The 27,362-nt window shown below is 35.2% G+C and overlaps 3 protein-coding genes across 3 annotated transcripts; 1 reads left to right on the top strand and 2 right to left on the bottom strand.

Annotated features, from left to right (window-relative positions):
- The first annotated feature begins 380 nt into the window (after nt 1-380).
- Nucleotides 381-1,579, top strand: LOC110710819 (zinc finger MYM-type protein 1-like). Its single transcript, XM_021889161.1, has 2 exons — nt 381-782; nt 830-1,579. Exons 1-2 carry the CDS (start codon nt 381-383, stop codon nt 1,577-1,579), a joined length of 1,152 nt encoding a protein of 383 aa, XP_021744853.1.
- Nucleotides 1,580-11,819: 10,240 nt separating this feature from the next.
- Nucleotides 11,820-13,290, bottom strand: LOC110710820 (protein FAR1-RELATED SEQUENCE 5-like). The gene is made up of 2 exons (XM_021889162.1): nt 13,200-13,290; nt 11,820-12,532 (listed from the first exon to the last, which is right to left on the bottom strand). The coding sequence occupies exons 1-2, from the start codon at nt 13,288-13,290 to the stop codon at nt 11,820-11,822; spliced, it is 804 nt and encodes a 267-aa protein (XP_021744854.1).
- A 2,440-nt stretch (nt 13,291-15,730) lies between these two features.
- LOC110710685 (LIMR family protein At3g08930) lies at nt 15,731-26,711 on the bottom strand. Its single transcript, XM_021889018.1, has 14 exons — nt 25,898-26,711; nt 25,705-25,790; nt 22,862-22,980; nt 22,159-22,269; nt 21,764-21,862; nt 21,519-21,641; nt 20,891-20,953; nt 20,725-20,789; nt 17,723-17,832; nt 17,495-17,609; nt 17,347-17,412; nt 16,503-16,613; nt 16,354-16,420; nt 15,731-16,220 (listed from the first exon to the last, which is right to left on the bottom strand). Exons 1-14 carry the CDS (start codon nt 26,245-26,247, stop codon nt 16,173-16,175), a joined length of 1,533 nt encoding a protein of 510 aa, XP_021744710.1. The 5' UTR covers nt 26,248-26,711; the 3' UTR covers nt 15,731-16,172.
- Nucleotides 26,712-27,362: the final 651 nt, after the last annotated feature.

Here is a 27,362-nt window from a genome sequence, read left to right on the forward strand (position 1 = left end):
TAGGAAAATTCGGATCAAATGTTTTTACAGTTCAAGGATTCAGACATTGGAAGAAGGTTGGGGGTAAAGAGTGTTCTTTATTATCTCATATGGGGAAGATACCAATTCAACACATGGATATTCAGCTTTATGTTGGGAGAATTTGAAGAAAACTAAAGGTCACATTGATCAGGCATTCGAAATACCTAATCCACAAATGATTGAAGATAATCGTTTAAGAATAAAAACTTCAATTGAAGTGGTGCGGTGGATTACATTTCAAAATTGTGCATTCAGATGACATGATGAAAGCGCAAAGTCAAAAAATCAAGGAAACTTTCTAGAGATGTTAAAACTCTTAGCATCGTATAATAAAGATGTATGTAATGTTGTGATGGACAATGCCCCCACAAAATGCTAAATATACATCTCCTGCAATTCAGAAAGAGATTCTACAGGTATTTGCTAACAAAGTGCAAAAAGAAATTCGTGAGGAAATTGGTGATTCAAAGTATTATATTATTGTTGATGGATCTCGAGACATATCTAAAAGAGAACAAATGGCTATTGTTTTAAGGTTTGCCGACAAAGATGGTTATTTAAGAGAGCGGTTTTTTGAGCTAGTACATGTCAAAGATACTACCTCTAAGACTCTTAGAGAAGAAATTTCTATGGTTTTATCTAACCATGAGTTGAGCATTCAAAACCTTATAGGACAAGGTTATGATGGTGCTAGTAATATGCGAGGAGAATGGAATTGCTTAAAGGCTTTGTTCATGGAAGAATGTCGCTATGCTTACTATGTACATGATTTTTTTAAAGATTTAATTTTTATTGTTAACACTGTTAGCTCTTCTTAGCTTCTAAATGTCATGATGAGTTACAAGCTAGCCAAATAGCTGAATTGGATAATTTGATTGAGATTGAGGAAATTGAAACAGCGAAAGGATTGAACCAAATTGGCACGTTGCAACGTCCTGGGGATACTAGATGGAGCTCTCATTATAAGTCAATTTATAGTCTATTAAAAATGTACAATGCAACTCGCTCAGTCCTTGAAAAAATAGGCATTGATCATCGGGTATCATATTCTAAACGCGGGGATGCACAATCTGCTCTACAAAAGTTGGTAGCATTTGATTTTGTATTTATTTTACTCCTTATGGAAGATCGTATGGGATATACAGATGGTCTTTGTCGAGCTTTGCAGCATAAATCACAAGACATTTTAAATGCTATGCATTTAGTTGTTGGTATAAAATCCTTGATTCAAAATTATAGAGATAACGGTTGGGAATCTCTTTTACAAAAAGTACAATCATTCTGCCTTAAACATGATACTCAAGTACTAGATATGAAAGTTGCTTATTCTGAAATAATTCGATCTCGGCGCAGCAAATACACCATAATAGTGGAGCATCGTTATCGGGTGGATGTGTTTAATGCAGCTGTAGATCAACAATTGCAATATCTAAATAGTCTCTTTAGTGAACGAACATCAGCGCTACTCACTTTAAGTGCGTCTTTGAGTCCTATTGATGGATATAAACACTTTAATGCGGAAAACATTTGTCTCCTTGGAGGAATTTTCAGAGTATGAAAAAGCACATTTGAAGTATCGACTTCAACAATTTTATTGTGATGTTCCTAATCACCCGAATATGAAGGTCTTGAGTACCATTACCGATTTGTGTAGAAGTTTGTTGGATACTAGGAAATCAGTTGCTTATCCATTAGTTGATAGATTGATTCGACTTATTTTGACTCTTCCGGTTAGCACAACAACTACAGAAAGAGCTTTCTCGGCAATGAAAATTGTGAAAACTAGTCTTCGAAAAAAAATGGAAGATGACTTTCTTTCCAATAACTTACTAGTGTATATCGAGAAGGAGATTGCTGGAAAATTTGAAATAAAGTCAATAATAGATGACTTTTATTCTATGAAACCTAGGAGAGCTCGTGTTAAGTGATTAGTTTTTTATTTTTTTTGTAATTCAAATTTTTACATACCTTTTATTTTAATGGTTTTTATTGGTTTTTTTTTTTACCCAATTACATATGCATTTAAGACTTGTCGAGGTATTTTTTTTACATTATCAATTAGGCCGGCCACCCCTTCAAAAAAATTCTGGTTACGCCCCTGCCACCTATGCCTTGTTTGTGGCATCATTGCTTTCAAAGCTTTGCGCATAGCAGGATCTTGATCTGTCAAGATAGCAACGGGAGGTTTACCACCAACAACATCTAGCCAAGTGTTGAACAACCACCTGTTGACATATACTATAAATAAATAAAATGCAAAATCTTGTCATATATATATGAGTGTATATATCAACATAACAATATAAACGTTAATATGACAAAATATATATATCAAGAATTACAGAATCATAAAATTACAATTTAATATAAACAATTTGCCAAATTTCATTATCAAACCAACAAACGTAGTGTCATTCTCTTTGTTTATAATAATTTAAAATTATACATTCATTTGACTTAAGTGTAATTATTACTTATCTTAAGCAAATAACTAAATGGTTGAATAGGATAAAAAAATATTGACATGGTTACCTCATTTCTTAATTTAAAGAATGGTTCAATTAGTTAAGAGATAAACAGACCAACAAACAAACTAATCAAGATCAACATAACCAAAATTAAACAATAACAAAATAATACATATGTAAAATTTTCAGTGTCCTCGTGGGATATGAGTGCGCATTCAAGTAATATTGTTTGCCTATGATGATTTACTCCAACAATATTTGCAAAGGGCAAGTCGTACTTATTCATCAAAAAAGTCGTATCAAAGCACATTACATCCCCGAAATCCTCATATGCAGTTTTGCTACGCACATCAACCCAAAGCACATCTTGAAATACCCCATTGGCATCCAACCGATATATGTGGTAGAAGTTCTTATTATCGTTTTGCATCATTAGGAAATAATTCATCATAGCATTGTTGTCCCCATTCTTCAATTTTAGCTTCTTCTCTATTAGACATCAAATTATTCACGTCCTTCTTAGTAAAGGGCATATTCTCAACTCCATTTCTCTCACTAGCCAACCACTTGTGCATAGTAGCAGAGGGGAGCCCCACACCGTCCCTAAAATAAAGCTTACGCCTCACATACCGCATCTTTTCTAACTCCTTCAACCTGTATTTTGTCACTAGCATTGATTTTAAAGGTGATACCTGATGGGGTTTATGCTTCAACTCCACTCTTATTACTATCTCCCACTTACCATGATTCTTTAAACCAGCATACATCCCCGGCTTCGCAACCACATTTTTTCTACTTCTTTGTTGCAAACGGCTCCCCTTCCAACTCCTTAGGTAATCTTTTCCCACCAACCCTCCTTCGGGTCGGTGTCTGAAAAACCTGCATACTCACACTTACATGTAATAGCCCTTTTAACCTTGTGACCATCTTTCAGAGTTTTATATGCATTTTGGTAAGAACCACACCAAACTCTTCTTGCTTTCCAAATGCATTATAGTACATATCAGCTTATTCCCATGAATCAAATATCATGATTAGTTGGTTCTTAGCTCAAATATAATATGACGTAAATTAGTATTCCCACTTCAGGTGGGTCTATTTTAATTATGTTCAGATTCACCATATTACCTCCATCACCACCATCACTATCCATCCCCACTCCACCTTCATATGGACATAATTCACCAATATCAACAATAGACCCTTCCTCAAAGTTTATCAAATCCATTACACCACCTTCATCACTATGAGACAATGATACACAAATATCTTCTGCAACCTCTGAACTTAACATCACTGCCTCAACCTTCAATAAATTATTTTTCCATAAGTTAACAATATGTGTGACAAACAATCAATCTTTAACAATTAATCTATCACATTTAACAATTTATCTATCACATTTAATCTATAACAAGTACTCTATCACATGTGATCATAACAAGCCATGTTTGTAAGTTTTTAAAAGCAATCCTACTCTTATTTCAAACTTTCATGAGATTTCAATATATTATATTCTACAATTAATGCCAACTACCTAACCTATAATTTTCTCTAAGCAATAATTTTAGCTAAACAATATTGTCTACTTTCATAAATAATATTGTTTTATTTCAAACTTTAATGGCATTTGTATGTACAATTAATTACCTAACCTAACCTATAACTTTAGCTAACCAATCATTTTAGCAATAAACAATATTGTCCACTGTCATAAACAGTTTTGTCATTTGTGATAATTAATATTGTCATTTGTGAAACATGCTAGATTAAAAAATATATGTTCCAGATCCAAAATAACAATTGTAAATGTCTCCGCTCACAATTGACGCGCTTTTACCCCAAAACATGCTAGATTAACAAATATATGTTCCAGAGCAAACCTCAATTCCAAAAATACACCAATCGAATAATCAAGTTAATCCCAAGAACAGAGTCACTTAACATATCTAATTCCAAAAACCACAATTGACGCGCTTTTACCCCAATTATCCAATTTATCCCTTCATCTTTAACCCCAAAAACCCTTTATTATTCATACAACAAATTAGGAGAAAGTAATGGGGGGCTGAAGAAGATGAGGATTCAACGAGAATGAAGATGGGGAATGAAGATGAAAATGGGAATGAAAATGGGGTAGCTCAGCTAAACAAGATGAGATGAAGAACCCTGGATTCTCATCTATGTCTCTGCATGAATTAAATCAACCCCATTTGCAAAATAACGGACCAACTTGTTGTAACGATCTTGAAAGCGCGCCAACAATGTATACATTTGGGGCATACAAGTTCATAAGTACAAAATACACACCAATACAAGATAGGGGCCCACCAAAAGCATTTAATATTCATAACATTGGTGTGTTGGTCCAGCACATTGCTGGGCTAAGCATCACCCGTGTTGGTTGGATTGAGTTTGTGAATAATGTTTTTTCTTATCTATGCTTAGAAACAATCGAAACGTAGATTGAGTCCAGTCGATCAAGTCAATAAGGATATTACAAAAGCTTAAATATTATGGATTTTCATTAACTTATTGTAAGGCATGCTAAAGTTACTTTAACAATATTTAAGTTATCATTATGCTCCCTGTGTCCCAGAATATCTGACATAGTTAACTTTGCCCACATGTCAATCTAGTTTGACTTTATTTTTATATAACTAAGTAATGATGAAAATTATTTTTAAAATTATATTATGAAACTTTATATTAATACCTACCTAACAACATATTTTTGACAAAATATGTTTTAATTATATTAGTAATTAAAAAATTATGGTCAAAGTAAATACAAGAATAGTGAAAAAAGTCCAACGTCTCAAATATTCTAAGATGGAAGGAGTATAAAATAAAAGAAAAATGGAAACTAATAATTCCACCTTTACCAATTATGCTCAAAACAATCCCACATTTTCGAAATCTAGAAACAATCCCACCTTTGACCCTCGTCCGATTAAAATAAGCCTTTTTACCTACAACTTGTATATCAGGTTAATTTTTTTTAATCTCTCTCCTCTATCCATCCTCCACCTCTTTCATGGTTGTTCACCATGAGTCCATGACCACTACCTTACCACAACCTGCGCACCACCTTACAATAACCACCACACCACCACCTAACCCACCTTACCTCACCTGGTCCGCCCACTACACCCTTCTACCACAAAAACCCAACCCCACCCTACCTTCTTTCACTTGACCCATACCTCATCGGATCTCGAAACCCAAGCTGACCCACACCATGCGAACACCAAACCTCACTCAAGGGAACCATGTTTGGGGTGCTCAAACTTCTTGTGAGATATCTTACTTTTGTCTTACCTACGTTTACAATTTACATGTATCACAAACCAATAAGATAAACAACACTAATAACTGTCTAGATAATTATCAAAAGTGTTTAAATTCTTAAGTTACAATTAATCATAACATAATTATAAAAAACAAACACAAAAGAAGTTTAATTAGGAATTTTTAAGCGACACATTCATTTTAATTAACCCTTAATCAGACACTCTCACATATTAAGAGGATGTTGCAATCATGTGTGAGGGATCCACTAACAAGATTTTAAAATTTTAGAGTTAAGAGGATGTTCGTCGACAGGAACGGGTGGGTTCTGCTATTGTTGATGGAGAAGGAGTGGGGATTGTTATGGTTGATTGGGACGGAAGGTAGGGGCTGCTATCGTCGACGGCGACAGAAGTGGTAAGGGCTGCTAGCGTCAAAGGGGAATGATGGGGCTTTCTCGGTGGGTTGGCTGGTGGTGCTACTCCGCCAGGGAAGGGGGAGAAAATTTGGGGCTTTTTCAGGTGGGGGTTTTAATTTTGGGAAATTTTTAAAATTACCACCCAAAAATAGATTCATTTTGTAAATAACCACCCGTTAAAAATTTTATTTTAAAATACCACCCATTAAATTAATTAATTACGCAGATTACTACCTTTTTTTAAATTCCGGTTGAATTCTGATGTGTGAGGCCCACAGTCGTTACTTCCCTCCTTTTTTTTTTCTTTTTTTTTCGATTTCTCTATTCTAAGCTATTGAGTGTACTCTCTCCCCAATCTCTCATTCAATTCTCTCTGCAAAATCCACCTATCTCCATAAATTCTCACCCACTCTTCAAATTAGAATCCTAAATTGCAGATTAGAACCCTAAAATAGTTATTTTTAGTTCAGCAAGAAGATACTGCTGTGTAATTGGGGTTTTGCTTGGAAGTTGACTGCAAAAGTCGGCATTTTTAGGGCGTTTTATGGGGACCACTTGCTGAGTTCATTCACCTGATAATTGCTGAGTGCAATGGTGACGTCTGAGGTAAGCAATTTTGGTCCTTGCCTTTAATTTTGTTAGCTTTTGGTTGGTGATGGTAGAATTGCAATTTTGTTGAAATTTAGGGTTCAGTTTGTACTGTAATGAATTATTTAATAGAGGTCAATTATGCTTTAATTGTTGGTGAATTGTTTAAGTATGGATGTGTGTAGGACAGTGAATTAGGGGATTTGTTAATTGCTGCTATGTATATTGGTTTATTAAAGAAATGAAATATTGTGTAAATTTTAAATTTTGCTGTTACATGTACAGATTGCTGCTTTTGTTGAATTAGTTGATGTAAAGGTTAGATTAGGTGGTGTTTTTGTGGACAAAAAAAAATAAGGGGGAAGACTTTGTGTGGCTATGAGGGTGATTGGGAATATTGGAGGTGTAAGTGCAAAGTGAGTGATATGTCAGTGGAGTTTGTAAGGGAATCTTGCATTTAGGAGATTGTGAAGCTAGATTTAGAAGTGCCTAACATGTGGAATATTTTGTACAAACAAAAGGGGAAGACTTGGTCAAATGGAAAAAAGGAGATTCTGAGTGAAGATGATGTAAAGGGCTTTTTGGAGACAAAGACTAAGAATGGGTTTGTTGTTTTTTATTGTACTAGCCAACAACCCAGCACTGTACAACCCACCCAAAACACTCAAAGCAAAACTGTTAAGCCCACAAAAGTTAGGCTAAGCCCTAGGTTTAAGGTCAATGTGGAAAATACATAAAAAGATAAGGTTGAGCAGCAGAATAAATAGGGAGGTCTAACTGTGAGTGTGAAAGGGAAGAAATCATCAAGAAAAAGGTTGTTCTCTGAGAGTGTGAAAGGGAAGAAGAAGCAAGGGGAACAGGAAGGTCCATATGGGAGAAATACATTGAAGGGAAAGGGAAAGGCAAAGTGTAAAGCAAAGGGTAGGGGGAAGAAAAAGACAGAGACAGAGGTTGAGTTGGATCCAGAAGCTGGATATGGCAACTCCATCTCTAACAGCAATGACACTGATCCTGATTGGGATATAAGGGAAGATAAAGGGTTAGATGAGGATGCTGAGCTTGGAGAAGATTTGGACAACACTGTTAAGAGCATAATTCATCATGTCAATGCAAGTTTAGAGTGTGTGCAAGACAAGAGAGATGATGAGGTGCAGACCAATGACTTTTCCCTTGAAAGTGAATTGCTGAGCAAAGAAGTGACTCTACAGAGAGAGTTCACTTCCGATTCTGAGGAGTTGGATAGTCCTAGGTAATCTGATGATGAGGAAGACAAGTATCCATGGTTTCATGCCTCAATAAACTTTAAGAAACCAATTGTTTTGCTGAAAGGGCAGAAGTTCCTCAACAATAAACTGATTAGGAAAGCATTAAGGATTCATGCGGTGGAGAATAGGTATGAATATTGGTATTTGCAAAATGATAGCAGCAAGTTAACCATTTAGTGTAGGAGGAGGTGTCAGTGCACATGGAATTCTAAACAGTGTGTTTGAGTGTTTCTGACTGTGTTTCAGTGTGTGTGACTGTGTGCCTGTGCATTATCCAAGATAATCATGTGCATTATCCAAGATAACCCTGTGCATTGTTTTGAATGAGTGTGAGTGTGTTGCTGAATCTATTTGTGTATGTGTTGTTCTCCTTTTTGTAGTTTGATTTTGAAGTGGCAATGGAGTCAATAAGGTTCTTATCTAAGGATGCATTTGAATACCTAGCTGACATCCCACCTGAGCATTGGTCTAGACATGCTTTTAGTTCTTTCCCAAAGTCAAACATGTTGCTTAACAATGTATGTGAGACTTTTAATGTTGTAATCAAAGAAGCTAGGGATAAGCCCATTTTGACTCAGATGGAGTGGCTAAGGAGGTATATGATGAAAAGAAACAATGAAAAATGGGAAAGTTATCATAAAATGGAGGGAAAGGTGGTTCCTATGTCAAAAAAGCATTCCAAAGAATAGACCAGCAGCAAGGCATTGCATTATGCAAGTTTCTAGAGGTGACACCTATGAGGTTGAGCTTAATTCAGACATAGTTACAGTAGATCTAAGCAAGGGAACATGCACTTGCTACCATTGGGACCTCACTAGAATCCATTGTGTCCATGCATATGCATGCATCATGGACAAAAGAGCAGACCCTGAGGATTATGTGGACAATGCTTATTCTGTTTCCACATACATTTTAGCATACAGATATGAGGTAGCTCTTATGCCTGGTCCAAACCATTGGGAGAAGGTAAAGCTAAGGCAGCCACTACCACCAGCAATGAAAGTACAGCTTGGGAGGCCTAAGTCTAAGAAAAGGAAGTTGGAACAGGGGGAAGTTGTAGGGCAGAACCAGCAAGGACAGAAACCAGTCAAAAGAAGGGCAACATATAAGAATTGTGGCCAGCTTGGTCACTATGCAAAGACATGCAAAAACCCAACTTTGACACCAGTGGATGTATCATCCCCTAAGAAAGCAGGAGGTAGACCACATTTGAACACTGAGTGGGTCAATGATCAAATAAAGAAGAAAGCGGAAAGGGCATTAAGAAAGGTAATTATGCTTGATTTTTGACAAAAGTGATTTTCATGGTTTAAAGCCCTAAATGTTTTCTGTCCTGTTTTGCAGACTACTCTTTGTGGTACACTTGGACTAAACAGTATTTCCAGCAAGAAGTTCCCTCAAGAAGAGTAGAGGAAGAAGCAGCAACAGAGTCAACAGCATACTGAGCAGCAGAGTCAGCAGCAGGCTCAGCATCACAGTGAGCAGATCAGTCAGCATCAGGCATAAGGACATGATCACTAGCAGACTCAACAAAGCCAGGCTTCGACTACAACAGCTGCCATAACCCCTGCACCAGTTTCTAGACCACCAAGAACTAAGTTGTATCCTGTTAGAGGAGTTAAGGAATAAATTACTTAGACTAATTAAGTTGAACAATGTTAAGTAACAGTTTATGTAAGGTGCATGCCCTTGTTTTGTGTAGTTGATCAGGTGCATGACCCTTTTTTAAGTAGTTAAACAATGATGAATGCTTTTGTTACAATCTTTTGGGTTCTATTATCCATTGGTGAATGATTAGTTGCTGAATGCACTTGCAAGATTAATATATGCTATTGTTTTGTGTTATTTGTGTTCTTTAAGTCAAAATTTTTGTTATCAGTGTGTAAATGTTTGCTTGTCTAATTCAAAACACAATTCATAAGAAAGCACAAGGTTATCTTGGATAACCAGGGGATAATGCACAAAGTTGAAACCAAAAGTACTTATTTCATTCATTACTAAATAAAAATAGCATTACAAGCAGCATTCACTCCACCTCCCCCTTAAACAACCTTATTTAATACAACACAACCTAAAACTAAAAACACTAAACACATAAGGACTACAACAACCATAAGCTTGCTGTCAGAACACCCATTGATGTTGATCATCTTCTTCCTGTCACCACTTAGTGCCTTGCATTTCAATCCCAAAGTATCAACCACATTTAGTAAGCATCTCCTTTGGGCAGTGAGCTCATCCACATGAACTTTCAGTGTGTTGACTTCACCCTTCATCAACTTTTTGTCAAGCACAAGTTGGTTAATCACATCTCTTTGCCACTCAGTCCCATCACTGTCAATCCATTCAAAACACTTACAACCCCTAGTTTCAGTGTTAGGATCATAAAATTTGCAAGCCTTGAATATCCTGCCTGGGTTCTCCCTGGTCCAAGATGTCAACTTTGCAAAAGGTAAGCCACAGTTGCATTTCTTCTAATTTGAGGGAGATGTGTTATTCCAAGACATCATGAAACCTGAAATTAGCAAACATGTTACATAAAGCAACAATACCAACAAACAACCAATTACAAACTAATTACTCAGACACACTTATTCACTATGGTGGTTGGCCACCAAAATGGGGATAACCAAGGGGTGGCCAAGTCCCATTTTGCTTCATCTTATGCTCAAGGATACAGTCAGCCAAGAAACCTAGGTCATCTGTGCTTCCAACATGTATAGTGTATATGTCCTGATTAGGTAACCTCCTAATCATCTTGAACACATCTCCATCATCTTCTAAAGTCCTATACTTTCCTTTATAAATATACTGGAATATGGGGTACAAGAGGTCAATTGATCCTTCTATTGGACCATCCATATCACGAAGTTGATCTTCAAATTCTATTGATGTATCTTGTAAGTTACTTTTGCCAATCTCATATTCAAGGTCAATAACAACACTCAAGTACTTAAATCTCAAAACCACCTTATTCTCTTCCATTTCTGCCAAAACAAGTAAACATACAAGCTTACAACATGTTCAAATCCATCCTAACACTACGTAAGTAAACTAATTGCAAACACAATTTCACCACAATAAGCAGCAAATAATTGACAGCAAAATGATAAAATGGGTGAAGAACAAGAACCCTAATTAACTATTGACCCAATTTTCCCAATTACAATAAGATAAGAACCCTAACTTGCGAAGTATAAGAACCCTAATTTGCGAAGAATAAGAACCCTAATTAACTAATAAACCAGTTTTCCCCAATTTAAGTACAATAAGAACCCTAAATTTAAAGAGTAATTGAATTTACCTGATGCGAATTCACCTTCTTGCTTTGTTGAGGATGCGTATACAATTACAAAGTGGCTGAATTTGTGGAATTTGGGAAGAATTTGCAGTAGAAATCATAAATTAGGGTAGGGAATATGTTTTATAGGTAAAAATCAGGGGGGGGGGGATTTCAATTTGGAAGCAAGAACTAGTCGTTATTAGCCGTTAGGAGGGCCCCACACATCAGAATTCAACCGGAATTTTAAAAAAGGTGTTTCTTATACCCGCAGCAATGGCTTGTGTTTGATCAGTCATAATAGTAATGGGACTTTTCTTTCCCATTGAATAAAGAAATGTATCAAATAACCAATCAAAAGAATCAGTGCGCTCATTAAGAATAAAACCCATACCAAACATCACATTTTTACCATGATGGTTCATCCCAACAAAAGGAGCACAAATCATTCCATATTTATTAGTTTTATATGTTGTATCAAAGACCAATTAATCTCCAAAGTAATGATAATCTCTGAGCATTCTTCCATCGCGCCAAAAAAAGCTAACCAAGGCACCACTATCATCTTGCTCAAAATCATAATAAAAATCTGCCTCATCTACATGTCTCTTTGCAAAATACTTAATCAACTGATTGCTATCACATCCATCAAGTTTGGCAGCTTTATCACATGATAATGCATTATACACATCCGAAGCCGTAAAAGTAAGGTTAGGAGACCCACCAACCTCCTTTTTTAAAGCCCTCAAAGAATCAGCAACTTTTACTCCACTCATTTTCAATGTAGAAATAAATCGAAGTTGTTCATCATTAACACTCCTTTGAGACCTTATTAAATGCCTCTTTTCAACAGGAATCATATCATGATTATGAACCATTTCATGTCTTGAACATGTCCAAACACCATCATGATCAACAAAAAACTGTATAAAGGCATTACAACCAGATCGACAATCAAGCTTCTTATAAGCCCTACGATTCCTACACTTATCATCCTTATAACCCTCATTAGCACAAAGAAATCGTTTCTTCAATAATGAGCCATCTCTTCTCCACTTATACTTCCCAACTCGAACTCCAAAACCCTTCCTAAAAGCGTACTCATTATACATTTCATAAGCTTCGTCTTCAGATTTAAATTCTTTATACAATAATTCAGACTTCTCTGCCTCTTGATATACAATACCATCCTTTTTTCCCACTACATAAATATGTGAAATAAAATTATGATCAACATCAAAAAATAAAATGTACAATAACAAAACAACAAATAATCAACTATAAATAAATTTAAAATCTAATATAATTAAAAATGATCATGTACACAAATGATCATTTATCAATTTAAAATGAACAATATGAAAATATGTCAGTAACTCAGTAACAAATGATAATATAAAAATGATTATTTAGAATAATACATTTGATCAAAAAAACCTATAAAATGTTTAACAAATTGAACAAATTAAAACACATTACAACATAAAAACAAATTAAATTAAGATCTAGCAAAACAAAATGTACTAAAATGTACTACGATTCTTAACATGCAAAAAATCAAATCGATAAACAAATCAAAATTATTAGCGAAATACTGAACATCAAAATACAAACAAATCAGAATTCGTTGATGAATAATCAAAATCACAATGAACATGCAGAAATTATAAATTACGATATAAAAATCAATTACAAAATCGAAATCAATTACAAAATCAAAATTACAGGAAACATTCATCAATTACAGAATAAAAGAGCATCAAAATACAAACAAATCCAGAAATTATAAAAAATAAAGTAATAAAACAGAGCATAACATAAACACAAAAAAAAATAAAAAAAATAAAATTAGGATCATAATTACTCACATTGATGAACAAATGAATCAACCAATGGAACACCAGATGGAAGAACAGCTTCACAATCTCGATCAAAATCAATAGTAGAAGAATCATCCATCACGAAAAACGCATCAATTAGATGAAATAAAATTGAAGAGAGAGAAAAAATAAGAACAAAATCAATTGAAGAGAGAGAAAATAAATGTTTAAAATGATATATATATACATAGCTTGAGTAAAAAGAAAAGAAATAAAAAAAAAATTAAAAAAACTAGCCAAAAATGGCAGGAAAAAAAAAGGGAAAGAAAAAAAAAGAATCATCAAAGTCGAAACACAGCAAAACGACGCCGTGGGGAGGGGGGGTGCAGGTAGAGGAAGCTACACAGGGGACTAGTGTAAAAATTTTAACACCAACTCCCTAGTGTAGCTTCCACTACCTACACCCCCCCCCCATACGCTGCGTTTCACGCAACCCAGGAACCCCACTAACCCCACAATAACCGCAGTAAAAAACTAACCGCACAGTAACCGCCTCTACCCCACGTTATATATATATTAAAAAAAAAAAAAACCCAGCATTTTCTCTCTCTAAAACCTTCCTCTCAAACATTCTTCCATTTTCTCTCTCATAAAATTCAAAACAATAAGAAGCATTTACAGCAAAAAATTGTTCAAAATTACTTAAAATTTAGTACAAATGTCTGAAATTCAAGGTGATAAAACAGAATCGAGAGATGAGATTTAATACCGGTAGATTAATTCTGTGATTGTAATAAGTAGCGAAAGCCCTTTACAATCTGGTTAATTGATGCATTGATGATTGACTATTATTGATTATTGGTATTGCATGATAATTTCTTATTGAATTGTTTTAATGTTTTACAATTGCGGCTTGTAAAAGTATAGCAATATTAAATTGATGAATCGAGCAGATGTTAATTTGATATTAAAGGCTTTTTTTTCAATAAGAACTTAGATCTAGTAAATTGCGAGAGCCTGTTAGATCTATGTTGATTAATAAATTGCGAGAGCCTGTTAATCATGTTATTTATGCAATGTCAATGATTGATTACTATGTTTACCCTGGAGTATTATTTATTGGTGAACCTATGCCCTAGATCCTTTCATATATTGTTTTCTTCCTATTCTCAACCTTAGTAGTTTAGTTTCTTACTTAATTATAAATATTGGTTACTTAAATAATTTAGATTATAATAATTAATTAGGAGTAAAAAGACTTGTTTCCCTGTGGAGATCGACCCTACTTCCCTATCTACTTTAGTTAGTGATTTAGGTAATTATTTTTACCCTGTCATGATGCGATGGAATTTCATCTTCCACATCTACTTTTACTCCATCACTCCATGTAATCAAAACCTTCTTTTAATTCTCTGCTTTCAATACGCTTACCGCCGCATAACCACGACTACCACCATAACCACAACTGTTGCCACTAGAAGCACGACTGAAACTGCCACTAAATTTAATTTCGAAGATCCGAGATTCTTTATACAAATCGAGTGTTTTAAAGTGATCAATTTTGAGCTTTTACCGGAGCTCATAGTGCAGACGGGACGAGTTATAGAATATCGCCGGAGAAGAAGAGAATGGCGGTGAAATCGCCAGAAATGGACGGACTATGCTATAGTTAGAGTTGATAAAGATAGATAGATATATAATTTGGGGATAAGATGCGGTGATAGTTGCAATAATTTGTAAGAGGTGGATAAAGGATGGGAGGGATGTAGTGGGGAAGAGTATAGGGTTATACAGTGGGGAGGGGGTGTAGGGACTTCTACCTACCCTAGAGTCTAGGTAAAAATTTGTACCTTATATCAGCTTTCAAATTTATTTCTTTAACACTCTTGTAGAAAAAGGTCGTAGATTTGTCTCCAAAAGCATCCCACCTCGACTTAGCTCTTTGTCTCCAATACTACCACCTTAAAGCTGCTCCAGCTTTCAAAACTTTCCTTTTTTCAATTTCTATCCTCACGTTTGCATTATCAAGCAAAAAATCACAGGCTTGGTATTCCTCTAGCGATTATTTTAGATCTTGCCAATCAATACCGAATTGTAACCTATTTTTACGTAAACACCAATGTCTCACCTCTTTGAGACAATTCTTTACTTTCTTTGGACTCTAAAGGGGTGATGGAAGTAAACCTGTTTACAGTTTCATAATCAAGTTTGGCTGCTCTTCACCCTTAATGGGGATCCGCCCTCCTGAGCAACCAAGTTCCTCGGCCTGTATAGAGGTAGCTACAAAGACTTCCCATTCTGACTTTCCAATTAGTTTCACTTCTATAGCAAAGCTGAGCACTCAAGCTTTTATCTTGTAAAAATCATACCGTAATATTACAAAATCAAGCGATAGTTATGACATGGGAAACTTATGTGATTTGTGATTCTGAAACTACTTATGGTGTTATCTATAAATCTATAACTACAAGGTAAAAACTGGCTGGATTGAGAACTAAGACAACCAAATGATCGAATTACAAGCATCTTTTCTTCATTTTAGGTTGTTTCAATAGAGGTCTTTTGAAAGCTATGCACAATTTAAAAAATTGTTAGTAATTGCATTGACCATTAATCAGCGTTTGTGGACAAATAATACAAAATGTAGTGGATAAAATCATCAACAAATGAATCTAAAAGGACAAGTCACATTGCAACTAGACGATCGTACACTCTCCCATACAATTATATTACAACAGCATGACGCTTGTACCCTCCCGACCAACCCCACACCCAGCCTCACTGTGCCCCAAAAAATTTCTCTACAAGTCCTAGAGTTGGTTTTACACAAATCAAACAAGAAAAATACGTACAATGAGAATAAAGAGTAAATATAGTTGGCCATAATGCAGCATCACTCTCAACTTGCTCAAACCACAACCAGATTCAGAGTCTTGTGACACCGTACGCCAAAGCACTCCTGAACAAGAACAAACTAAGTTCTTTGCAACTTCAAGACCTTCAAGTGGCTGATATACATTATCAAGAGGAGATCTGTATCCTGCCAGAAGTTTTCTTCCTCCGCCAACCCTGAAGCACATACAACAAGAAGTCAGCTTAAGACCCCTAAGAAGAACTTATTTCAAAATTTTAAATAAAATTAAATAATAGAACTAGAATTTGCCTAAAACCACGGGGAATAAAGAAAGTTTCATGAGCTTACAAAGGCCGCATAGTAGAGGAATGTCAATACAGCTAATGCAACAAAAGCAATCTGAAACACATTATACCTGTAGATAACAGACAAGGTCAGCATTTACAAACCATAAACAATACATTACCGAGTATTAAACAAGGATTGAGTAAACGGACTTGTATAAATATTTGATGCCACGAAGAGATTGCAACGTGTGGCCAAATATTTCACCAGCAGCAGTTGCTTGGGCATAATATGCAAATGCAGTGGCGCAGAATTGGATCACACTGAAACCAAAGAAAAGAGACCATGCTCACAAGTTGAATCAAAGATAATAGCATTCAAATGATTAACAATGACAGATGCTCAACTAGAAGTAAAAACGAGTAGAAAGAGGCAGGAAGGTAGAAAAAAGAGAAACAAAGATAAAGGATTGAAAAATGACTGGCGGATGAGTATGTAGAATATGCAATATTCATAGGTTCTTCCCCATCCTACCAACATAAAGAGTAAACAAATGTCAACCAATGCCCCAATAGGCCTATGCAGAGGTATGGGATCCAAGCCTGCTAGTGGTCTTAGTTGGGGGAGAAAACGGATGAAAAGCAGCACACTTTGAGAGATAAAGTACAGTTAAATCAGAGCAGCAAACACATTCTTGGCACATATCTGAAAACAGTGATTTACAACACCTCTATGCAATAAAATCAGAATCCAGTTTCCAGGCATGTTTTCTTCAACTTCTTCAAATAGTATTCAGTAAACTTAATTTCAGTTCAGTAAAATAAAGTTCGGTTTAAAATAAAATAAACAGTTTAATTAGAAAAAATCAGTAAATTTAAAGAACAAATATACAAATAATAGAGAATCGTTAGAAAACAAAAAATAATTTTAGTTTAGCAAAAATAAGGTTAAGAGAATATGGGCTGGTCTCATCTAATCCAATATTTTCATTACAGCACCATGGTGCCAAAACTGACATTGAAATGATAACAAGTATATCAAAGCCAAGATTCAAACCTGATAGAGCAAAGAAGAATCAAACCAACATTGAACAAAAAGGAATTCATGAGAGTCGCTCCCCACCTGTAACCAAGTCAATCATGTAAATTACAATAAAATTCCAAAACTCAGTGAATATAACAAGTGCATTAGAGTTCATTATTACTTCATGGGATGGATGGTGATGAAAACTAATTTTAGACCAAGCATAGTTGCTCCGGCAACAACTGCCACAAGAAGATAGAAACAGAAGAATGCAAATGCCACTGTACCGAGCAGTCCTGGAAAGCAACAAAATAAGAATTTTAGATAACAATCAAATAAACAAAAAGTAATAAAAACTGTCCTTTCAAAAAAAAAGTAATAAAAACAGTGGTGTCACCAAGAAACTCACCCCAAACATCATCCAACTTGATGAAGATATAATTCAAGAAAGGAGATAGAGGAGGCCTAATTATCAGATATATTAAAATATGTGCAATCCAAGCCACTGAAACAATCAACCTGAAACAAAAAGCAGAAAAAATTAACGAACTTGACCATGTCAATCACATGACAGACAATATGTTATGTAAATGTATCCAATTTGACAAATGAATACAGATCCAATAATAATAAATAAGCAACAGTTTGATGCAGAAAGAAACTTCCTTGATAATTCCAAAGAAGCAAAGAGGAAGTAACCTAATACGTATCATATATAATACTTACTACATTTATTTCCTAACAGGTAACAGCACTTAGACTTGTGCAATAATCACATACTCTACTTTGACTAGCTTTGATGATTCATGGTTAAAAAAAAACATAGTCATGTCGGATCTTGTTAGATTTGTCTCGGTTTATAATATAGTATATCTAGTTTTTATAATTTTTTAATTATTAGTTATTATATATCTGTACTATATATTAAAAGGCATTCCTAAAGGAACGGTGCCACGTGGCACTCATCAACATATATGACACGTCACTATTCAAAGTACATGTGACACGTAAGCTTGCAACTTCATTTAACAAAATAAATAAATTATGGATTGATCTAGATTCGAATCCGCAACCTGCAACAAATAAAGGTTATACACTTACCATCTTAACCAACTTTTATTAGTGTTTTAAATTCTACATAATTACCGTTATATATTCCTTTCAAATTAGAGGTTATTTAATTTATTTATTGTTCACCAGATTAAAAACTAAATACATATGAGGTTAATAAAATAGTAACATCATTGGGCATAATTATCAAATTAAAGAGGTACAAAATACAAACTAGCAAACCGGGGCATCGCCCGGGACACACACTAGTTTGTGATTAAAATAACGCATTGGCAATCATGATATGAGAAATGTTGCCAAAAAGAAAAACCAAAAAAAAGATAAAGGACGTATATCTAACTCCTAACAGCTCTCCACTTGCATTCCACCATACTTAGAAAGCTAGGATCGAAAAGATAGCAATCTGAAGTTATATTTCAGTAGGATTAAGTTGGCAAAATTACAGTCTAACCATAATCCATTCGTATACATGTTGACTATGTTACTCAGATTCTTCAATTCACCTAGACACTAGAGCGTGGGTAGGACACTTAGACACTTCACTTTAGTTAAAAACCGTGGAAAATTTTCATAAAATAGTTGAGTAAGGCACTTGGACACATACCCATGTCAAACATGGGTACCCGAGTCCAAGCTAGGAAGCTCGGACTCGGGTGCGGGTGTCAGACTCGGATATGGGTCCAAGTGTCCGATTCGGAATATTATAAAATTAAGGATCCGGGAACACGTTTTAAAAGAGTCCAAAATATTTTGAATTTGGACTCGGGGACACGGCAATTAAAAAAATTACAGAGTTTAAGGTAAGTAAAAATAGGTCAAAGTAAAAGTAAAGAGTAGTATGTATTCTTCAGCTTTTAAAAAAAATAAAAGTAACAAAAAAGAAAAAGAAAAAAAAAAAATGAATCATTTGAGTCTCCCACCTACCCCCACACTATACCGAGTATTTCACTACTTCAATTTTCAAGACACCCTACCCCACCCCCATTAAAAAAAATAATCAAAAGAAAACAGAAATTGCAGTTGAATAGTCGAAGACTCAAAGAACCAGTTTCCCGTCACCGGCAAAGAAATCCGGCAACTTCTTGGTGTCAGGCTGCTCGTTTTTCACTTTAGAGCAAAAACCCTAAGATTTAGGCTCTTGGTTTGGTGAATCCACCCTTCTATTTTAGATCTAGGGTTCATGATTGACGAGTCCACTTTTTCACCCAAGGGTCCAACTCGGATTCTGTGTCCGCACCCAGGTCACTCCGTGTCGACACAGGTACAGCTGGGTGGTTGGTCGAGTCCGAGCTTCACAGATTCCAAGTAACGCGGTTTACCATATTACTCTTCCATCAGTTTATGGTCTTATTCATCTTTAGCTAACCCTCTTCTAAAGACATAAAATGTGCTGACAATGTCTCCTTTACAGTTGCTAAAAACAAATGAATGCAAAAAAAAAAAAAAAAGGAATATTATTGGTTTCAATAACCTTACTGCTGGAAAACCCCAAAGAAACGATTCCCAAATCCAAACTAATACAACATATAGCAACCACTCAGGTGAAAAAGTATATACAACTTCCCCTCACTCCCCCTGCTTTTATAAAGCTACTTTGCCATAACCAATTCCCCTTTCCTACAAAATAACAAACACAATATCCCGATAGGGGACAACCTATAACTTAAAAAATTAAGAGACAGCAATGAGAGCACCACTGGCAGACTAAAAAGGCCAATATGAAGTTATGAACCCAACCTTATGAAAAACCAGCAAGTATATGACAAAAGGACGAATACTTTCCAGTAAGACAAAGAGTCAACAAATGAAGAGGAAGGAACATCAGTCTGCCTCATTTCAACATCAATGCAAGACTAACAGGATAGGCAGAACTGTGATATAAGCATACATGAAGACATTTATCAGTGATATCAAAGGATAATGTTCTTATTTTGGCTTATTGTAGTAGTACTGATTATTGGTTTATTACTTACCTTAACACCTCCATGAGAAACCACATACCTAACTCTGAAGTCTGAATAGAAATTTTACAAAGAAAATGCTATCTTACTAGGCATTTAGTCTGTTTACTAAAAGAGAATGCATTTCTGAACTAAAATTTATATGTAACCTAATCAAATTCTTCATCAGAGCCAGAGTTAAGAGGAAACAGGATTTTCAGTAATCAAATTGAGGCTCCTTAACTTCATTTATCTGAACCAGATGCAAGCTAACCACCACAAACAAACCCCCGCATCACCCCAAAAAAGAGGAAAGCAGCCATGAGAGAGAATAGCGTCCAACAACACCAGAGTAAATCAACTCAAGACGCAGTATTTAATTTCAATAAAATCCACTCACCCTAAGATTCCCAATATAAGCTTCGCCAAGTATCCCAATACAGTAAAAGCCCAAGCAGTCTCAGCCTGAATGAACCATAAGGATGTACTAGTAAGACACATAGTAAAGAAAAAGAAAACAATCATCAACGATATGGACACTAACAATTCAAAGTAACAAACCCCACCTTGTCCCCTTGAGGATACATTTCTTCCAAAGCATTCATATCCTCTTCCAGTAATAGCAACTCCTACAAAGAAAAACAATTTAATTAGAGTTTACAATTAACAAAAACCAAAACACTTTTAACATTAGAACTACATAGAACAACATAAACCTCTTGGTGTGATCATGACTTCTTTCATTCCAAAAAGAGAGGGGTGAACAGCACTTTCTTTTAAAAATCACTTTACCCTTTAACCCATTAATGAAAGCAGCCATCTTTGCCTCATTTCCAATCCAATGTTGAGACATGTATTTATCAAAATGCAATTCCGCACCAGTGCACTCACATCTAGAATGTTTGGATATAAAGACAAATTTAAAGGAGCAATTTCAAAACTATATGAAATGAGGTGTATTTGAAAGCTTTATATACTACTTGTACAATTCTACACGACTTGGCAAAAATATGAGAAACTTAAGCTATTTCCCCAGTTCCATCATGCCTTAAAAACGACTAAGTTCCCTCACTCCCCAAAAGCAATTGCTAAAGACAAACATCAAGTAGATATGATGTGGAGCGTAATTTGGAAAAAAGCATGAAATCATGAAGAAAGATTACTGAAGTTAATCCAAAACAACAGCTACCTTACCTTCTCAACTGCTTTCACATTTTTACGCCATTTCCTTCCCTTGCTGCCACTTCTTTCCTCCTGATGAAGAGCATCGGCAGTTTTCTTCAATTCTCTTGCCTTTTTACCAAGCTCAGTAGCTTCCTAATAGACATCAGCAGGACATGAGAAGCACACAAAGATGGAATGGCACATATAGAAACAATTTGCAATAGGGTCATAAAATTCTCAACATGTTTTCAAAATTAGGTGACCAAAGAGAATACCTTAATATACTGTGAGCGAGTTATAACAGCTTTCGGACGCCTAAAGAATGCAAATATGAGCCCCAAAGGTAGACAAGCAATACCAGCACCACCAAATATCTAATTAAGAAAACAAGGTTCAGTCAAAGTCATTCAGACTTAATTTTAAAATTATAAGTAACACATCAATGTAAGTAAGTGACGCCTCAAGAAGACAGTAGGACAGAATAGGAAGATAAGATCAAAGTATTTCAGCAAAATACCATCCCTAAGAAATTTCAAAGAAAGGAATTCCCTAAAAAACTGAAGACAGTCAGAAATAAGTCATTCACTATTAATGGTCTTAGGGGATAACAAGAGTGAGGAACTATCAAGAACACTAATATATAATGGCATTTGAAAAAGGAAGAACATACCGTGAAAAGAACAGATCCTGCAACAGTTGCAAGAGCAACAACGTATTCTGGGAAGGTTGTACGCATAGTCCATGTAGTCTCTGATGAAGGGCTAGCAGAATATGCAGAGCACTGAATAAAAAACAAGTAAACATAGAGGAAAGTAATCAGAAACATACTAGTTTAGAGCCCGTGCTCTGCACAGTTTTACAGTATAATAATACTTTCATTATTCGTTTATTAAAAACGTTATAAAACGAAATCATTGTTAGTAAAAAAAAAAAACATAAAAAATGTATAATAAACATTATATATATATATATTAAGAGCAATGTGATCTAGAGAAGAAATTGAAGGAGTATGGTGCAATAATATTTTTAGTATGCACTTATTCTCAAATAAAAGTAGTATTATGTGATATCACGTAACATTTTTTATTCTTTACAACACCTTTTAATTTCCTTCCCTAAATATAAGGCTAAAACTTAACAAACTTCTTTCAATAAAAAAAAATAAATAAAAAAAAAAGTAACAAACTTTTTAGTGGGAAAATTTTTTTATGAAATAATGACACGTGTATGTCAAAACAGATAGTGTCCATGCATTTGACCATACGTATTTTTACTTAATTTTTTCCAGATTTTTTATTTTGGGGGGGGGGGGGTTACTAGAATTACCAGCACATAAAAGCTCAAGAGATACTTGAAAAAGTTATGTTCCTAACCTGCCGCGAATTACCAATACATGGGGAGGAACTAGAAACAATTCCATTCCATGAGCCGGGAAATGTAGTTGTGCTAGAAGAAAGATGTCGAACAGTAAAGTCCACCTTACCAACAACACCTGAGACATTAAGACTGAAGTCAGATGCCGATAATGGATAAACTAAAAAAAAAAAAAACCTTTCCACGAACATAGATTGAAACAACATATTCATACTAGTCTAAATCATAATGACATAATGATAGGAGGTTTGTTCTTCAGTTCTAATTTGAAAGTACAATAAGGACTTTAGGATTAAATTTTACAAATCAATTGAGCAACAGATTGAGTTTTATAATATTTAGGTTCTAAAAATAAATCAACAGACCAAACATAATAACTATGCACAGCTTTTTTTCTGTATTGTTCAACAAATAAATATTTACAGGGCAAACTTACAAGTTACAACAATTAAAATTCACAAGAGCCCTCCAAAACTTCAGCCCAAAAGGGCGCAAAAATAATTGTCAAGAAGTTCAAAGATTCTCTTGCATCAACACCTCAGTGAAAAAAATACCCATTTAGAAAAGTATTCTCAGCCCGCAGTTAATTTGGAATAGTTATGGAGTCAAATATGAGGTGGCAACTGTAGAACTTTAACCCAACCCACCACTTGTCAAAGGTGTTTCCTTTAATGAGTTATAAGACTCTTACTCCTTTGCCTAGAAGAAAGAATTAATAATAAAAAATCTCTAATATAAACCCAAAGGCCCCACACCTAAACCCATCACCATTCCCACAATATCACCTACCCACATCTACACCCTCAGTTGTCCACTATTTGTGTGGTTGGCTTGGTCAATAATAGCTCGCACCCATTTTGAAGAAGCAAAAACCTTTTATTGGTCCTTTTTAATACTAACATAAAACATAGTACCCAACTAAATACCAATATATATTTTTATTTGTATCAATCAAAATTCAAGGCTCGCCAATATACTTCCTCCGTTCTTTTTAAGTTGACATATTTTGATTTTTGGCATTATTTACAAACTTTAATTTGACTAGATTGTGCGATTATAGTTATGATAATATATAGGCATATGGAATCTTGTTTGAATCATTCAATATACAATTTATTAATATCTACTTTTGATAAATTATACTTTTTAATAATCCTACTTTTTAGTAATTATTACTTTTCAATGATTAGAGATAATAATTGATAAACATGATTAAAAAAACGTTTTAACTAAAAAGAAATAGGTTTTCTTGGTACCCAATGGGTACAAACAAGCAAATTAGTACAAATAAGGGACCAAGCCATAATGGGTTGTTTACCTAAGACCATTCCCACCAACACAACCCAAAACTAGCATCAACTATCTCCCATCTATCCAAATCTCTTTTTCTAGCTTGTAGGCCTATGGCTCATGCATAGAGCAACTTAAACATTATGCAAAGTCTATAAAGTTCCAATTAGGGACCACACAAAGGGCGGTAGGGGGCCTCACCCTTGTACTAGTAAAAAGGCTACATACACATCCTATGGACATTAATGTAAATCTAATTTTTCCAGGATCTCTCCTGCCTTTGAGATCTTATTCGCAGTCAAAAGTGTCATAGACATTTTTCACCACAGATCAAATCCACAAATGAGGAAGAATCGGAAAGAACTGCACCAATTGCTCCTCATATAGTCACACATGGCAGAACCACCCAACAAAAAGTTAGATCAGTAACCAAAAACAGAGAACTTGACCAAATAGTCTTTGACCTGGCATCTACATTGATAGATATAAATTTATAAAAGGGGAGTTGGGAAAAAAAAATTGCAGTCATGCAGGCAACAAGGATGGAAACAACCAGATTCAATGACAAATTACAGAAATGAGAAGAAACACTTAAATGTTTATGAGCCTACAAACAATGCTCCATGTCCACAAAATCCCTCTCCCTTTTCTAGGGATATTAACCCTTTTACTTTACAAGTAATATGTTTTGATGAGTAGAGATCTAAAAGGACAATAAAGGGTAAGCATTCCCATTAAGGAGAAACATCCTAAATCATAAGGGAAACGGGATGTTGTTTCTAGACCAAGTGGCTGGTTCAGTGGTTCCCAACCAAGATACCCCAAAGTCCTATAGTTTAGATGATAATTTTCAGTTCTCAGTTCCTGAGAAAATAATAATCTAAGTGGCTTCCAATTCCTGACTATAAAACAGCCACTACAATAGCCAATGTGAGATGGGAAGAATCTAATATATTTTATAGGATTAATGTTTACATCGCTGCTCAATTCAGTTGACCACGGGCTATTAGATCCACGGGGCCATATTGGAGGTGCTATTTCTTTTTTATAAGGGACAAAAGACAGAGACTTGGTTGGATATACACTACCTCACTTCTATATAACATGGAGACTCTCTTTGATATCCACTGACCATGCTTTAAATGAGGAAAATCAACAAGGGTATAATGCTAAACTAGTAAATAAACTATGGAGGGACAGTGGTGATAGGTGATTAGGTTCTCCTACTTCCTCCAAGATTCTATGTTACTCAGACATGCCAAGAGTGCCGGACTAAGATACAGCGTCCAAATCCAACACACATACATAATATAGGATCACATCCAAATCTAAGACATTCATCGCAAGATAAATGCAGGATCACAATAGTTCCTCCACACACCAACCACCCCTGATTTTACCCTCAAATGTCAATTCCCGACACCCCCAATTCATTTCCCTCATTCCAAGCACAGCATAAAAGCAACTCCTCTCACATCACATTGAAAATATACAATTGCAAACAGGCAACAAAATAGTCAATACTTAGGATCAAATTCAAGTAATGCCTCACCATATAGAATTCCTAATGTAAGACCGCACACGACGGCAGTAACACCCACCCAGATCGCCGCGCTTTTAACCCGCTTTCCAATACTCCTGCAACCACAACAACAAAAACCCCAAATCAGACCCATCAACATCATCAAACAAAATTCAAATTCATAACCAAAAACTCAATAAATCAGCAGAGCAATGTACCATACTTGTCCTGGTCTCCCTCATAGTAAAACATAGCAAAGGGAATCACAAAGAAAACAAGAATAGCGTCGATAATATAAATAGCAAGCCAAAGCTGCTTCATCGGCAACGTCAAATGACAAGCGCCATTGTAGAGAGCATGACGACAAGCATGCCGATTAGCGACGTCAGCAGGAAGCATAAGAATGGAGATAACAGCAACAGAAAGCCCCAAAACGACGACGAATTTAGGGAAGTAAGCTTGATTAACATCATCAGGGTGCTGGTAATTGATCAAAAGGTAGACATTGAAGACGAAGACTAACACAGTTACGATAATGGCGACGAGAAGCAATGCTAGATTGAAATCCCCCATTGCTAAATTTGGGGATGAATTTTTTTCTAGGGTTTGAGTTTTAGATCTGATTTTGAGGAGAGAGAAAGAGATGAAGGTGTTTTTTCGAGTTGATGATTGTTTTGAAGGAGGTAGTGGGGGTATGGAATTTGGGTGTTTTGACGGTTTTACCCTTGAAAAATGGGTTTAATTACGGGCTTGGTATGGAGTTTGGGAAACATGAGAAGGGTAGTATGGGAATGAGGGGAAATTATGTTCGATTTCTTCTGGTTTGAAAACTAATAATTCTGAAACAGCCTGTCTGAAACCGTATAGCATATTTGCTTAATCATTTTCCTTGACTCACTCGTTGTATTTTTGTTTTTTGTTAATTTATTTGTGCAATTTTTTATTTTAATTTTTGAAAGGAAATTTTTTTGTATAATTCATAAAGTATTACTCCTATTTTTTTCTAGTGTCTCAATTTCGCCAACACATATGCATTTGATTAATTTAACCAGCATATTTGTCAAGTGGACTTTTACCAATAATTTTAAAATAATTAATATTTTTAAGTATGAGAAATTGATATTTAAAAACTATACATTGAAATGATTCTAGTAAAAAGGTTAAACGCCACAAAAAAAACCCTAACTCAAGCAAGCAGGTTAAAACTCTCTCAACAATTACCTTGTCGGTTCCTAGTTTTCTAGGATACACCTCTTGTTCTTGAGTATTTCCTCCAAATTCCTTCTTTTTAAGGTTTCTTTTTCTATAGTCAAGCTGATTTTTGGTGTTAGGGCCCCATTTTACTTCTAACCAATCTGGTTTTTGGTTTATTTTATTCTCTTTTTATCTCTCTGGGATTTTTCCTTGCTCTCAAAGGTTTGTTCTTGAGGCCTCTTCTTATACGTGGCCTGTTCTTTGTGTTCCTAAGCTCTACACGTGGAAATCATGCAACTGTAAGAGTAAGCTTAGTGTATTTGTGTCAATCTCAGTTAAATTTGGGATTCTTTTTAAAAATATTTTTCAGTATTCCTTTACTCACTAGGTGAAAAAAGGCATTAGGCAGCGGTTCAAACCCGGTCTAAGGCACCGATTTGAACCGCTGCCTATGTGAGAGGAGCCAAAAACCCAGTTTTTGGCACCGGTTCAAA

The sequence above is a fragment of the Chenopodium quinoa genome, unplaced genomic scaffold (genome assembly GCF_001683475.1).
Source record: "Chenopodium quinoa cultivar QQ74 unplaced genomic scaffold, ASM168347v1, whole genome shotgun sequence".
Taxonomy (NCBI): domain Eukaryota; kingdom Viridiplantae; phylum Streptophyta; class Magnoliopsida; order Caryophyllales; family Amaranthaceae; genus Chenopodium; species Chenopodium quinoa.